The 15,623-nt window shown below is 46.8% G+C and overlaps 1 protein-coding gene across 1 annotated transcript in view; it reads left to right on the top strand.

Annotated features, from left to right (window-relative positions):
• Nucleotides 1–15,623, top strand: part of LOC126270278 (uncharacterized) — a 589,946-nt gene that overhangs the window by 198,709 nt on the left and 375,614 nt on the right. The window contains exons 13-20 of the mRNA XM_049974059.1: nt 61–195; nt 1,501–1,734; nt 3,484–4,008; nt 4,086–4,271; nt 6,994–7,245; nt 8,499–8,726; nt 11,181–11,387; nt 13,956–14,249. Coding sequence (XP_049830016.1) covers nt 61–195; nt 1,501–1,734; nt 3,484–4,008; nt 4,086–4,271; nt 6,994–7,245; nt 8,499–8,726; nt 11,181–11,387; nt 13,956–14,249 — 2,061 coding nt within the window. The remainder of the gene's footprint in view (nt 1–60; nt 196–1,500; nt 1,735–3,483; nt 4,009–4,085; nt 4,272–6,993; nt 7,246–8,498; nt 8,727–11,180; nt 11,388–13,955; nt 14,250–15,623) is intronic.

The following is a 15,623-nucleotide window of genomic DNA, read 5'->3' as shown; positions in this document are numbered from 1 at the left end:
TGTTTTTGTTTGGTGATTTTTTTTTACATGTTTTACTTACTGATGAATTTTTGATCGCAGACATCGACGAGTGTGACAAGATCAATGGACCCTTCGGGCGCTGCGGTGCCAATGCGCTGTGTACCAACACGCCAGGCGGCTTCAGCTGCCAGTGCCCGCCTGGACTTACTGGAAATGCATTCAAACAGTGTCTAGGTAAGAACGGCGCCGGTGTCTGCTTTTGCACCCTATTGTTTATCAGTCCAATGCGTCTCTACCGTATCCTTGAGTAATGTGCTGTAACAATCATTAACTTCGTAATTTATTGCCAATTTTTTGCGCACCTAACTGCGCAAGAAAACCAGTTATTTCTTAATTAAATAAATATTTATAGCTCATGAAACGGGACACTGTTGTTGTCTTACTTGTCACTTCCCATAAGCAAGGCATTAAACTGATGACAAAACATGAGCAGAAATATATCGTAACGGTCCATATCTACAGCAGTTAAATGTTGTAATTTCTTAGACTTTCCCGGCGATTTGATGACATCTCGTGGAAATCGAGTTTTCTGCCGGATATCAGAGTCTTCCAAACACGATATTTCGACGTCATTACTTGACGTCGAAATATCGTGTTTGGAAGACGCTGATATCAGGCAGCTAACCCAATTTCCACGAGATGTCAGTTAAACGTTGTTCAAGAAGAATTTAAAATGGCTAACGAGAGAATAAGCTGCAGCCAATGGCGTATCTGTGAAAAATCAGGGTGAGGCGGGAGAGAACTAGAAGGCTACTTGATAAGTAGTCCATAATCTATTTACATCTACAACTTAACGCATACTCCGAAGGCCGCTGCACGGTGCGTGGCGGAGGCCACTTCTACACTACTACTTTTTCCACCTACTGTACCGCTAGCAAATGGAGCTACGGAAAAATTACTATATATATTCCTCCACGCATGTCCTAATATCTCTTATCTTGTCTCCGCGGTTCGTACCCAAAATATGCGTTAGCGATAGTCAGCCACAAACTTCGTTTCTCTAAATTTTCTGAATTGTGTTTCGCGAAACCATCGTCTGCCTTCCTTTGAATTGTGAAAACGCTGGAAAGGCTGGAATGACAGGCAATTGAAGAAAAACGTCAACTAACCCCTGAAGCTCTTCTTACAAAGTTTCAAGAACCAATAGTTAGAGAATCTGGGGAATGTTCTTCGGCTCTTCACAAATCGCTCCTCTAAGGTTTGCGAAGACAAGAATAGATTGGTGAAATTCTTCCTGAGCTCGGTACGCGAATAAAACCCTAATGCACTGTACAATGGGAAGTGTCTTATGATATCGACTTCACAATAGATTGAAGAATATAGATGTAGATGTCGATGTGCTGAAATTTTACTTTTGCACTATAAAAATAATCTCGGTCATATCCTGGACGCTGCCTCCTGATCTTTTTAATCACGGTAGCGGTATAGGCCGGTGTGTGAAGAGGAGTATTTGTGAGAGTGGTGGCCGCCTGTTCGCAGACATCGACGAGTGCGCGACGGGCAGCCCGTGCGGAGCGGGCGCCGTGTGCACCAACGTGGTGGGCTCGTACAGCTGCGGCTGCCCGCCGGGATCCGTGCCCGACCCCGACCCCAAGGTCAAGTGCGTGGCCGTCGTGACGTGCGCCGCCGACGCCGACTGCCCCGGCAACGCCATCTGCGACCCGCATAAGCGCTGCCTCTGCCCCGAGCCCAACGTCGGACCCGACTGCAGGCGTGAGTACCTCTTTTCTTTCTCTCTCTCTCTCTCTCTCTCTCTCTCTCTCTCTCTCTCTCCTCTCTCTCTCTCTCTGTGTGTGTGTGTGTGTGTGTGTGTGTGTGTGTGTGTGTGGTGTGTGTGTGTGTTCTTCAAGCTCTCTCATATGGATCTTCTAATTCAGCCAGCCGCTGTGGTCGAGCGGTTCTAGGCGCTTCAGCCCGGAACCGCGCGACTGCTACAGTCGCAGATTGGAAACCTGCCTCGGGCATGGCTGTGTGTGATGTCCTTAGGTTAGTTAGGTTTAAGTAGTTCTAAGTTTTATGGGACTGATGACCTCAGATGTTAAATCCCATAGTGCTCAGAGTCATTTGAACCACCTGATCTTGTAATTCAGTTTCTGCATATCAAGTGAAGGACCATCTTGCTCTACAGTATTTGGGTAGCGATAGTAAATTTAATTTCTCGTCGACGTCAGCAGCATGAGAGTTAAAACACTACCTCAGCTGAACAAGAGCAAGGAAGGTAATTAACTTTTTGAAGAAGCAAGGAACCCAGGCAGGCATTCGAAGGAGATGATTTTGAGTAACCACAGGAAATAAGAACCATTCCGGCAAATAAAAATGTGGACGGATCAAGACTACAACCTGAGACGTTTGCCTTCATGCGGCAAGTGCTGTAGCGACTGATCTAGCCAAGCATGACCCAGGACCCGGTGTCATACGTTTGACTTCCGCCAGTATCTCATCCCCTGCCTTCCAAACAGCACGGGTCATAATTCGTGTTTGGATAGCTCAGTCGGTAGAGCACTTGCTCGCGAAAGACAAAGGTCGCAGGTTTGAGTCCTAGTGCGGTACACAGTTTGTATCTGTGAGGAAGTTTCATATCAGGGCAAACTCTGGTACAAAGTGAAAATTTATTCTGTGAAGAGGAGATTTGTTTGAACTCCACTCTTCCCGAACACGACTCCGAAGCTGTAAACGGATAAACGGTGTGCCACGTTCCTGGATAAAACAAAAACTATCACTGTACACAACCTAGTGACAGCCAAGTGTACCAGACAGCTACACTTGGGACACTTGACATGCAAATCACACAAGCCGCAATCCTCACACCAGGCTGTGAATCACACCACATCTTGGCGTGCTTTGATGCTTCAGGTTTCCGCGTCAAAATTAATGGTTTGTCAGTTTTTTGGTTGACAGCCAAGTTGTCATTTTTGTCTTTGTACGATATATTTCGACAACATCCCTCGCTGTATTCGTCAGGTATCGAGGCAACATTTCGTACCTGGCTGTCTGAAGTCCAACCAAACTGTGATGGGTGGACGCTTCACGCTATCGTAGCTCCACCGAGGAACAATAACTAGCGCTGCGCGCAGCGTCTTACGAGCACAGTTTGGTTATAGTTGAAAAAGGGAGCCACGAAATTGATACCTGACGGAGAAAACTAGACGACTCGGCTCGAAAACAAAAACCAGTCAGTATATTGCTGCAATAACATATTGAGGATAGTCCAACTGACGTGCCAGTATCGTATTTCAGAGGAGAGAGTCTTCAGGATGGTCCAGTTGACCTGTAAACCAGTCAGTAGATTGCTGCAATAACATATTGAGGATGGTACAGCTGACGTGGCAGTATCGTATTTCAGAAGAGAGAATCTTCAGGATGGTCCAATTGACGTCCCAATACCGTAGTTGAGAGGAGATGTAGTTAGCGTCCTCGAGCAGTGCAGCACGTGTTGTGAGTGTGCCACCCTCCGCCTTCCAGACCCGTGCGAGTCGGTGGTGTGCGGCCCGAACGCGCAGTGCCTGCTGCTGAACGGCGCGGCGCGCTGCCTGTGCGCCAGCGGCTACACGGCGGCGGCGGCGCCCGCCGGCGGCTGCGTCGACGTGGACGAGTGCGCGGCGACGCCGTGCGCGCCGGGCGCCGTCTGCCGCAACGAGCCGGGCGGCTTCTCGTGCGAGTGCCCCGGCGGCTGGGCCGGCGACCCGTACCGCGGCGCGGGCTGCGCGCGCCCGCACGGCCCCGCGCCCGCCGCCTGCTCCAAGCAGCGGCCGTGCCCGCTGGGCGAGCACTGCGTCGCCGATCAGTACGCCGGCACCAGCGTCTGCCTGTGCCAGCGCGGCTTCACGCGCGATCCCACCTCCGGCCGCTGCCGCGACGTCGACGAGTGCCGCGAGCTGCGCGACCGCCCCGCCTGCGGCCTCAACGCCGTCTGCAAGAACCTGCCCGGTAGCTACGAGTGCCAGTGTCCGCCCGGCTTCAACGGAAACCCCTTCCTGCTCTGCGAAGGTAAACGCCCTCAACCAAATATAATCCACGCGAGTCCCGTTTCCGAGCAGTGCGTTACCGTCTGTGTGTGCTTGCAGAGTGTAACACGCTGGAGTGCCAGTGCCAGCCGCCGTACCAGCTTCTGGACGGCAACTGCGTGCTGGCGGGCTGCTCCAAAGGCGAAAAGTGCCCGCCGGGCGCCGAGTGCATCACCATCGCGGGCGGCGTCAGCTACTGCGCCTGCCCCAAGGGCTTCCGCACACGCCACGACGGCTCCTGCGAAGGTCAGTACCACACTCTCCGTCTGTCTCAAAAGACCATTCCCTGACCTTACGCTATCTCGTACTTTGTACTCTGTTCACGGAAGTAATTTTATTAAAACTTTTAACATAGCTGCTAAGGTTCAGTGACCGTGTCAGAATTATATTAGAACAAATGAGCCCTCGGTCACAAATATTAAGTCAAAATTGACCAGGTTTCGACGCTACTACGAGCGTCGTCATCAGAATTAAACTAACTGTTCTAAACCATAATAGGTATACAAGACATTAATAAATTAAAGTGTGTACTGACTGGAAAGAGATGCAGTGCTTACAAGTCACATTTAAAAAAAATCAAAGCGGAAAGGCGACGTCATGAATAGTTGTAAATAAGTTAAGATGGCGAGCCGCTAAGGGCTGCTCGTACCAGAGTGAACAAGGGTTGCAACCCTTAGCGGCTTGCCAACTTAACTTATTCACAACTATTCATGGCGTCGCCTTTCCGGCTTAGATTTTTTAAAATGTGACTTGTAAGTACTGCATCTCTTTCCAGTCAGTACACACTTCAATTTATTAATGTCTTATATACCTATTATGGTTTAGAACAGTTAGTTTAATACTAAAGACGACGTTCATAGTAGCGTCGAAACCTGGTCAATTTTGACTTAATATTTGTGACCGAGGGCTTATTTATTCTAATAAAGTAATTTTATTTACGTCCCCGGGAAAAGGGAAGATTTCCGACTGAAACGGCACAAGGCCGCTTCATAGAATTAATTGGTGAACAAGGTCGATTGAATCTACCAGTAGTGAGACATTAATCATCTGACGTACATTCTCATACATACGGAAACAGAAGAGTACCGAACACGGGCGGTATATAATGATTTTACCTTCGGGAGTGAATACAGCCTTCAATACTTTTTGAATGAAATCATTGACGCCATTTGACTGTTAAGTTATTAATATTCATTTATTACACTATCGTGTTTTCTGATTCAGAGGCATTTTTAAGTGGAAACGTGAGAACAGGGTCTCGCTTGCCACATCAGTGTATTGCGTTAAAGCATGTTGGCAGCGCTTAATGTTAATCGCAACCTCTGTTTTTCATTCACACTCACATCTTGTTACGAGATGACTGGTACCTATATGTTTACATATGTGTTTTAATATTTCGTCGATGACATGTAATTCAGGCAGGTCGGGTATTTAGTGACGTTTTTCTACAGTTTGCACTTGAGAATGGCTCGAAAGCCGAAATCGCGCTAGTGAAATAAATGAGTATTAAGGAGTTATAATAAAATGGTGGCGATATTTCGTTGAAAAATTGACATTATTTATTTTGAAGGTAAAATCTTCTAGATAGGACGCGTCATTTTTCTTCTGCTGGGGCCTTCTTCAGGAACTTGTGGTCTTCACGGTTTTTTAATCTAGGTTGTGGTGGTAAATCCCACTTAAGCGAGTCAATATATTTATTATAGAGCTTATCACATTCGAAGGAGGCATTGTTTTGAAACAATGAGTGAATGTCCTGCCAGTAACATTCGGCAGCCAACGTTTTTACCTGGGAGGCTATTCCGTGAACAGCACTGGAGGCGTTCAATGTTCTCTTCTAAACCATGACGTGGCCACACTTCAGTGCCGATGCAGTTCAATTCGTTGCTGTTCCCAGTAACGCAGTGTATTGCTTGGTAACATGGAAGATGTTTGCCACCTCACTGCCACCCCAAAATTCATCTGTTCCACGCTTCACTATCGCTCTCTCTCTCCGCTCTCTCTCTCTCTCTCTCTCTCTCTCCCCCCTTACTCTCTCTCCTTACTCTCTCTCTCTCTCTCTCTCTCTCTCTTTGTACAGAGACGTATTAGGACGCGATGTGCGGACTGTAGTAGCGATTGATGCTTCCAAGTACAGAAAATACTGAAAAGAAACGAACATTATGTAACATGTTTCTCGCAAGCTGCTATTTATGCAACTATCACTACTTTTTTTGTAGCTCACAAACGACAAGCGCAAAGAAAGTAAAACGGTCACAATATAAAAAGGAACATTGTACGTACGATCTCCGTGCTTGGCCGGCAAAGGTATTCGGATGTCGTAGAGCAAATTTGGCATGCTTTTTCTAGTGCGAATCCATTTTTACAATCAAGATGAACCACGAATTCTTCTGCGGAGCTCCTTGCTCTGAAATCAGCACGGGATCACCTGTGCTGTTCACAGGATTTTCCATCGTCCTTCTTTTGACCAAAGCAATTTTATCTTAATTATTGATTAAACTCTTGGCAAATAAGTGGAAGAAGATTTTCCGTCTGCAGATTATGTTTACTTTTGGCAGGTGACGTTCCAGGCCCTTTGAAATTGAAAATTCGCCCTGTATATGCCAGGTAGTAATCAATTAGGCGACACTTCGATGGTTTCGCTTCACTGATATGTACAGAAAGATTTTTGATACATCACTTGTCCGAACTGTCCACATTTTGCAATTTTAATTACATTGTTTTCATCATGGCAGCGACAACAACAACCGTTACGAAACTATCTCGAATGAAAAACAGCCCACAGTTGCACTAAATTATGTTTATTTTAAACCTTGACGATGGTTTGTGCTTTAGTGCAACTGTGGGCTGTTCTTCATTGGAGACAGTTTTAATTACTTAACTGGGCGCCGAACAGCGGGGCTGTTGGCGTGATTTTGGAAGGTAAGTGTCGGCAGTGGAGCGTGCTGTAGCGACAGTGTCTCTCCCTCAGACGTGGACGAGTGCTCGGAGGGCCGGCAGGTGTGCGGCTACGGCGCCGAGTGCGTCAACAGCGCGGGCTCGCACCGCTGCGTGTGCCCGCGCGGCTACAGCGGCGACCCCTACAACGGCGTCTGCTCGCCCGACCAGGTGCGCTGCGTCAGCCACGCCGACTGCTCCGCCAACGAGAAGTGCGTCCAACCGGGAGAGTGCGTCTGCCCGCCGCCGTTCTTCGTCGACCCGCTCGATGGCAACAAGTGCAAGAGTGAGTACTCGTACCTGGACATCTGCAGCTCCTACAAATAAAAGCTGATCAGTCTGTCTACGTAATTACATATAGTCCTTTAATGTCTGCTGCCGATCTACTACGTTTACTGCACATGACAAGGCAAAAGCAAGCGCATCATCGTTCTGTCATCGTCCTTTTACTGTGATGCAAAAGAGCAATGAAGAAATAACAGTCTGCTAAAAAATTTATGCAGATGGTGCGCCACAGTTTATCAGTATGTAAAGAACTTCAAGATAGTCAGGATAAGCTACTGCTTCGATAATAATAATGTATTCGTTACCAGTTTCAAACGCTTAGAGTATCATCAAGTTCATAAAAAAATCGAAGCGATGCACTTTAGTCAATACAGTTACTTCAGTAATAAAATGTTATCTAAGTGGTTCTTCTATAATCATATCCCCCGCCTGAAAATCATATCCCATTATAATCGTTGCAGTCAAAAGATGTCAGTGATTGGCATCGGCCACTATAACTGTGATTAACTCCACCCGAACAGGCCATGAAGGCCCAACGGTACCGACAGGCCGCCGTGTCATCTTTAAACCACAGGCATCATCGGATCCGTATGTGGGAGAGGTATGTGGTCAGCACACAGCTCACCCGGCCGTATGTCAGTCTAGGAAACTGGAGACGCTACTTATCAATTAGGTAGCTCCTCAGTTTGCCTCACAACGACTGAATACACCCCTATTGCCATCAGCGCTCGACAGACCGGATGGTCACCCATCCAAGTGCTAGCCCAACCCGACAGTGCTTAACTTCGGTGATCTCATGGGAACAGGTGTTACCACTGCGGCAAGGCTGTTGGTGCTACAGCTATGAGGCCGAATGAGTTTCTATCAGCGGATATGATTATAAAAGCACGATTTGGATTACTTTTCATTATTTCCCTCATTACCTAAGCACAGCACAGGGCCTCCAACTTTTATGGACCTGTGACCGAGCGGTTCTAGGCGCTTCAGTCGGGAACCGCGCGACTGCTACGGTCGCAGGTTCTAATCCTGCCTCGGGCATGGATGTGTGATGTCCTTAGGTTAGTTAGGTTTAAGTAGTTCTAAGTCTAGGGGATTGATGACCTTAGATGTTAAGTCCCATAGTGCTTAGAGCGATGTGAACCATTTTTATGGACCTAATGATGCTCTTATTGCTCATAACAGGTAGGTAGTCAAAATTTTTTACTCAAGTAGTAAGTAGCTGTTATGTGTGAGACGCACGTGTGTGTGCGGCAGGCCCGTGCGAGCGCTTCCCGTGCGGCCTGAACGCCAAGTGCACGCCGAGCGACCCGCCGCGCTGCATGTGTGAGCCGGGCTACAAGGGAGACCCGCTGACCGGTTGCTCCGACGTGGACGAGTGCGCCGACAGCCCGTGCGCCTACGGCGCGCACTGCCTCAACGGGAAGGGCGACTACAAGTGCGTCTGCGCCAAGGGCATGACCGGCGACCCCTACCGATCTGGATGTGAGTACCTTACCAATACATCTGCACATAACGTGGAAGAACGCATCCACGAAGGTCGTCAGCACTACAATCATGTTATATATAATAATATACAATGTAATAAATCGAGGCGTAATTGAGATACGCATTGGTGGTCTGCTTCCACAAGTACGGTAACTCAGATTGTTTTCTGTGTTTGCTTCCGGCTGTTGGTATCGCGTGCGCATGCGCGTAACTGCTTTGTTCCTGTAGACGCGCGACATTAGCCGTGTGGACTCCACAGCAGAAAGTGTTGCGTGTGCTTTCTCTCGCGGAGCTAAAGTCTGTGACCATGGCACAATGCCGTTTCCGGCGTAAGGACTGCGATCACCTGACGACGTTCCTTCTTATGTAACAATCAAGAAATAGGACAAGCGACTTCGAGAAACTGGGAGTTTGCTTTCGATATTGGGCCACCACGCCAACCACGTAGTTCCAGAGGCTACTGCTGAATTAATCGGTACGTCTCTTCAGCGGTAGATCTCGCAGGTCAATCTGGCAAGCAAGCAGGCTTTTGCGAACATTGTGAGGGATTTCTTAGATCATCATTGTGAGGGATTTCTTGGATCATCAGTTCCTAGATCGTTGGATTGGGAGAGGTAGTCCATCGAGTCCTTGGGCCCCTAGAAGTCCAGACACGGCGCCGTTTCATTTTTTTCTGTGGGGTGTATCAAGAATTCGTGATCTACCGGATCTGCGCCATTGTACTCGCGCATGTTACGTCTGCAGTACTGCAAAACGCTTGGAGAGAAGTGGAATAAAGACTAAAAGGTCTCTCGCGCCATTAATAGTGCACACATCCTGCTGTATTAGATATGAAGGAAAAACAATGAAACATTTTGATTTACCATGCTTGCAGAGACATACCGTCCATAAATATCTCAATTAATTCTAAAGTTACTACAGTTTATATATTATCACATGTTTAGCTCGGACGCTCTATATTTCTCTGACCCCACGCAATTTACGTCTCAATGGTCAACTACCTAGCGTCACTAGTTACTGACACTGGGAGCGCGGAGTCGATTCCCGCTGATAGCGTAGGAGATTTTTGAAAGGGGAAGCTGTTTCCAATGAGTACGTAGCAGCTTCTGGAGCAGGATAGTCAACAAATGGTATCTACTCAGCCTGTGGAACCCAACAGAAAATCGGTTTGAACAATATCACTGCCACGCAGGCTGTTGATGACATTGGACGCTTATTCATGCTACAGAGTCTTAAGTGAATGGTATTTACTTGAAGACTAACCAAAGCCCAGACCATTAGCATTGGAACATACTGAATCATATTCCTGCTCAAAATACTGAAAACGCAACCAATGCACATACCCCACATATCGGTAAAAGGAGATATACAGGGTGACCCCGTGATGGTGATGGAGAATGGTACGTATCTCTGTGAGACAAGGGACCTTGGTCCGAAAAAGGCGCGCAGTCCGGAACCGTGCGACTGCTACGGTCGCAGGTTCGAATCCAGCCTCGGGCATGGATGTGTGTGATGTCCTTAGGTTAGTTAGGTTTAATAGTTCTAGGGGACTAATGACCACAGCAGTTGAGTCCCATAGTGCTCAGAGCCATTTGAACCATTTTTTTGGTCCGGAAACAATCAAGTCGAAAGTTATATACAAAACTCGTGATACGTCTGACAGTAGATCTCCTCTACTGCAAGCGCTTTGCTTTCAATATTTTTGAAGAAGCTAGATGGCCCAAAAAGAAGAAAAAATGCCTAGTAAACATGGGGTCTAAAAACACGTACCATAGGCGATATTTTCAGTAGAAGATATGTATTTCACAGACGCAAAGATGAACAAGTGCTCATAGCTCTTAAAGTGTGCACTTTAGAGCTTATGTTTACTGGTCTTTTTTTCTTGTTTTGGTCAGTACTACCTCCTTCCAAAATATGAACAGCAAAGAGCTTTCAGTTGAAGAAGTAGGCTGTTAGATGGAAGAGAACGATTTTAGCCTACATCTTCCGACTCTGTCGTCTAGGACCAGGGTTCCTTGGTACATTTACTCTTCTCCGTCATCATGGAATCGCCCTGTGTAGTCGTTTATAGATCAGATGCAATAACTTTAGTAAAAGAGTGTAGGAGGATGGAGTCAACCACAGGCCAAAACTGTCGGAGAAACAAATACTGGCTATAAGTTGTGTCCCCATCCGCCGTCAAACATGGCACATGGCATGTGTGTGTGTGTGTGTGTGTGTGTGTGTGTGTGTGTGTGTGTGTGTGTGTGAAGAAGCAGATATTCCAAAAATTGTAAGGCTTCACTGCAGTATTTGATTGTCAAAGGTTTGTGCATACTCAGCGAACAAACAGTACAAACCAAAAGCTCACGAAAGTGTGGTTAGTGAAAGTAGGAAGAGTCGAAAGAAGAAAATGTAAAAGTGATGTGCTACTTAGTGAGACGTAACTGGAGGGAATGTGTGCCTGCGCAGGCGTGAACGCGGACGGCGCCGGCAAGGCGGAGTGCGCCAGCGACGCGGACTGCGTCGGCCAGCTGGCGTGCGTGTCCGGCGCGTGTGTCAACCCGTGCTCGACGCTGCCGTGCGGGCCGCACGCCTACTGCGAGGCCGACAACCACGCAGCCTGGTGCCGCTGCGCCGTCGGCTACACCGAGGCCGCCAACGGAGAGTGCGTCTCAGGTACGCACCCACTCTGTCTCCACTCTCACACTCTCTGCCTTAACGCACCAGGGCAACACGACAAAACGAGTGAAGGGGATCTCTGCTACATTAACAGCAATCAGCGATACTATATATTTCTCATATGGAAAAAATAAACACTATCAACCACTCCAAAATATCTTGATCAACTTAAATCTCTAAGTGGATTTCTAATTTTCTCTTAAAAGTTTTGAACGCAGCGAACCCCATTTCTTTTGGGTCATAAGCCTCTTGATTAGCCTGATGCTGCCCATAAGCATTTCCTCTCTGTGTGAAACTCTTAATCCCAGAGAAGCGCTTACATCCTCAATTATTTGTTAAATGTATTCTGATTTCTGTCTTATCCATTTTTCTTTACAGCTCACACAGTACCATGGAAACTATTCCTTGATTTCTTGCAATATCCCCTATCGCCCTCTCTTCCATCTAGCAAGTCTGTTCCACACATTCCTTTTCTCGCCGATGCTGCACAGAAAGTTCCCATTTCTTATTTCACCTGTACACCTAATTTTCATCAAACTTCCGTAATACCACACGTCAAAAGCACTGAGTTACTTCTTTTCCATGCTTCCTTCAGACCATGATTCACTTCCATATAGTGCTGTGCTCCAGAAGTGTATTCTCTGCAGATTCGTTTCTCAAACAAAGGCCTATGTTTGGCACTACTAAACATCTTCCGCCGAGCAATGCTCTCTTTGCCACCGGTAGTCTGCATCTTACGCATTATTCCTTCGTCTGTTATGCACTATCTTGCTTAGCAACCTCAATACAGACAATCTGTAAGCTGAACCAAACGCTTCTCACTCCAATCAGGCACTGAACACATACATACATCATATACTTCTGCAAACGCTATAAAAACTATCCCACAGACTTCCCCAAAATATGTAATCCGGCTACGCTACAAAGCTGCACAAACACTTCCTCCTCCCATTCCACCATACGATAAGCATCAACAAACCTTTTGTCACAGCAACTTTGATTTCCAGCCACTAAATCCGATCTGAAATGTATCCTTCTCACAGAATTCAGCCAGTTCCTCAGTACCCTTCCCTTCATCAAGGTTTCCCATCCTCTGCATAACCATCGCCAGGGTCCCATTGTGTTCTAGCAAGAATCCTGTTACATTATAGAAGTTCTCGAACCCCAAAACAAGTGTACCAACGCTGTCTCGAACCGAAAATGCATGCAACATGACCATCAGCCTCGGAAACATTCTTCTTCGGCGCTGGTCCGACAGTTTTCAACGCATTGCTTCGCTTCACCGACCATGAGCTTCATTTTCAGAACTACATCGGTGCCGTGGTTTAGACTTTTATAATACTTCCATAATTTATAACTTAGAGTCATGTAACTGATTTTGTGCAAATATTTGAAAAGAAGATGACACTGGCGCCAAAAAGGCGCAGTATGACTATTTGTCCATGACGAGTTTCAATAATCCTGTCGTCTATTGGTTGATGACGTCATACTGGCTTGTCAGAGAGAGCCAGAGTCATCATCTACCAGTGTCATCATCTACCGTGACGCTTTTAACACGGCACAAAACTTTTGCAAATGTTGTTGTTCACTGGCTTACACTGGTAGCACTCTGGAGCTAGAGAACTTGATAGTAAGCAAATACATCATAATATTCAATACATCCTGATTTCAGGGATATGACAGGAACGACTATTCGAAGGTCTAGTGAACATCGGCTGTAGTATCTTTAGAACTACGAGTACGTATTCATCTTCGATAGTGCGAAACTAATGTCTTCTACTGGTAAGTTGTTTCCCTTCCATATTTTGAGAGGATACAGTGTAGACCAAGTCAGGAAAGAAATGTCTAACAAAGTTCGGCTCTAAAGCGTATAGCTCAAGGGCTATAAAGGCTTGTCCAGTAGAAGAGATATGTTTCGCGGAGCGATGATTAACAAGTGCTCATACTTCTTAGGGATTGCACTTGAAAGTCCAATTTTACAGGACTTTTTTTCTTGTTTTTGTCCTCTAGAAGGAGGGAAAGCAAAGCGCAGAAGACATTTGTTGCGCAGTATCCAACATGAAGAAGTGCTCACAGCTCTTAAGATACGCATTTTAGAACCCATGTTTGCTAGACTTCTTTGCTTCGAATAATCGCCCATGTCATGTACCTGAATATTGACCATTCCTGCTGGGACACGCTGTATAATAATCTAAACGCTTATTGTAATGTCCACCAGTTTCATAGTAATACCAGAATGTGCTAATTATACCGGTACAGTTATGAAAGCTTTGCTTCAGGGTCGATAACTAGAGCACTAGCCCGCCAAAGCCAAAGGTCCCGAGTTCGAGTCTCGGTCCAGCACACAGTTTTAATATGCCAGGAAGTTTCATATCAGCGCACACTCCGCTGCAGAGTGAAAATCTCATTCTTCAAATGTACTTGTCTACTTCTGTATTGTTGGTAGCCAGGTGTCCCGTGTGAGAGGCTATATTACGAAATGATGATTAACGAAGAGTCATAGCTTTCAAGGCTGGGTGCCCCGGTCGGCACGGAGACTGAGAGGACTGTGTTGTGCCTGCGCAGTGTGCCAGGGCGTGGTGTGCGGCCGCGGCGCGCAGTGCATCGTGACGGCGCTGGGCGCCACGTGCAAGTGCGTCGAGGGCTTCATCGGCAACCCGTTCCCCGGCGGCCTGTGCGTGCCCGACGTCTGCTCGGCCAGCAACCCGTGCGCCGAGCCCAGCGTCTGCATCGGCGGCCGCTGCAAGGAGCGCTGCGAGGGCGTCGTCTGCGGCGTCGGCGCCTCCTGCGACCGCAACACAAACAAGTGTGTCTGTGACCCCTTCTTCGTCGGCAACCCGGACCTCATCTGCATGCCGCGTGAGTACCTCGGCTACGCGGTTCACACTGCACAGCTATCTGTTAATTTATGAATCGTTAATCTTCCCACTTCATCTCACTGTGACGACGTTAGTGTTGATCTGAGTTGAATATTACGACGCGTTACTGTCACACACGTCTTTTAATTTACAAATACGACAGAACCAAATCGTTTGCCTTTCATTACACTGGGATCAGCACTTGGTGACCAGAATATTTTTTCCCATTATATTGAGTAAATGTAAATATAGAATATGTCATCTACAGCTTGCAATGTACAAACAGCACATGGCGTTTTAACGACATGGAGCTACAGCCCGGAAAGAGCAGTCTTCCAATATGATCACATGATAAACCCCCTTCTGCTCACAAGTCATTGTAGAACCTTCAAGACATTTTCAACAGCCAAACTGACCTTTATCTCAGTTTACAGTGAGGTGTAAACATGTGGGACGTCAACACCAGAAGCCCATAGACTTTGATGTCCCGAAACAGATATGCTTTATAAGTCATTCCCACGAACCGCATATTTTACATTGCTCATCGCTGTGTTAATCTAACTGCCAGCACCCTTCCGCTTGAGGGAAGTTACTAACACGGGGAAAATGTTCTGCGGTCACTCACACAGGTGTATGGCACGACGCCCCAATATCGAACAACGGTGGAAGACGTTTTGCCCGGGGATGAGACATTGTACGGAACGCAACATTCCAGTGGATTCATCATGCTCTGTCGAAGATCTTAACTGAACACATCTGAAAGCCTCAGGAGTGCCTTCAATAAAACTGCGATGCCGGCAGACTGTTAAGTTGTGTTCCAATTCATCGGGGTGAAGGGGAGGAGCTTATGTTTCTACGAGTGAAAATGCAACAGCTGAGGCAACAACATTCTACCTCAAACAGAGTATAAGTTTGGAAATGAAGACAGTACTGTGCCAAGTAATACTTCGGACGGAAAGACTGGAACCTATTCTGATTCACAAGATAAATAAAAAATGTCATAGTATTGTAATCTAAAGTCTGAACCGATCAGTTCTCCTGAAAAGGGTAACTAAGAACACGCCTTAAGGACACTGTGGTCCTATATTTACAAAAGATAGCACTGTGCTTCCAGTCTCAGACTTCCATGTAATTGCTATTCACAATCAAATAATCGTTGCGTGAAGAGTATTGTGCACGACAGAGTAGCATCGTTTTTAGAAGTTAGTTTACAAGCCAATCACTGACTGTGTTCTGCGCTATTCATAATCAAATCTGGTTGCGAATAATGACAGGAAGTTTCTCAAGGCCAGCTTCTTAAACGAATACAAAACCTACCATCAATACTTGTTCCCACTGAGTCAGGTCACTAAGAATGGAGTTCTGTTCCCTAGGA

This window comes from Schistocerca gregaria, chromosome 1 (assembly GCF_023897955.1).
Source record: "Schistocerca gregaria isolate iqSchGreg1 chromosome 1, iqSchGreg1.2, whole genome shotgun sequence".
NCBI lineage: Eukaryota > Metazoa > Arthropoda > Insecta > Orthoptera > Acrididae > Schistocerca > Schistocerca gregaria.
This window is presented reverse-complemented; position numbering and strand designations above follow the sequence as displayed.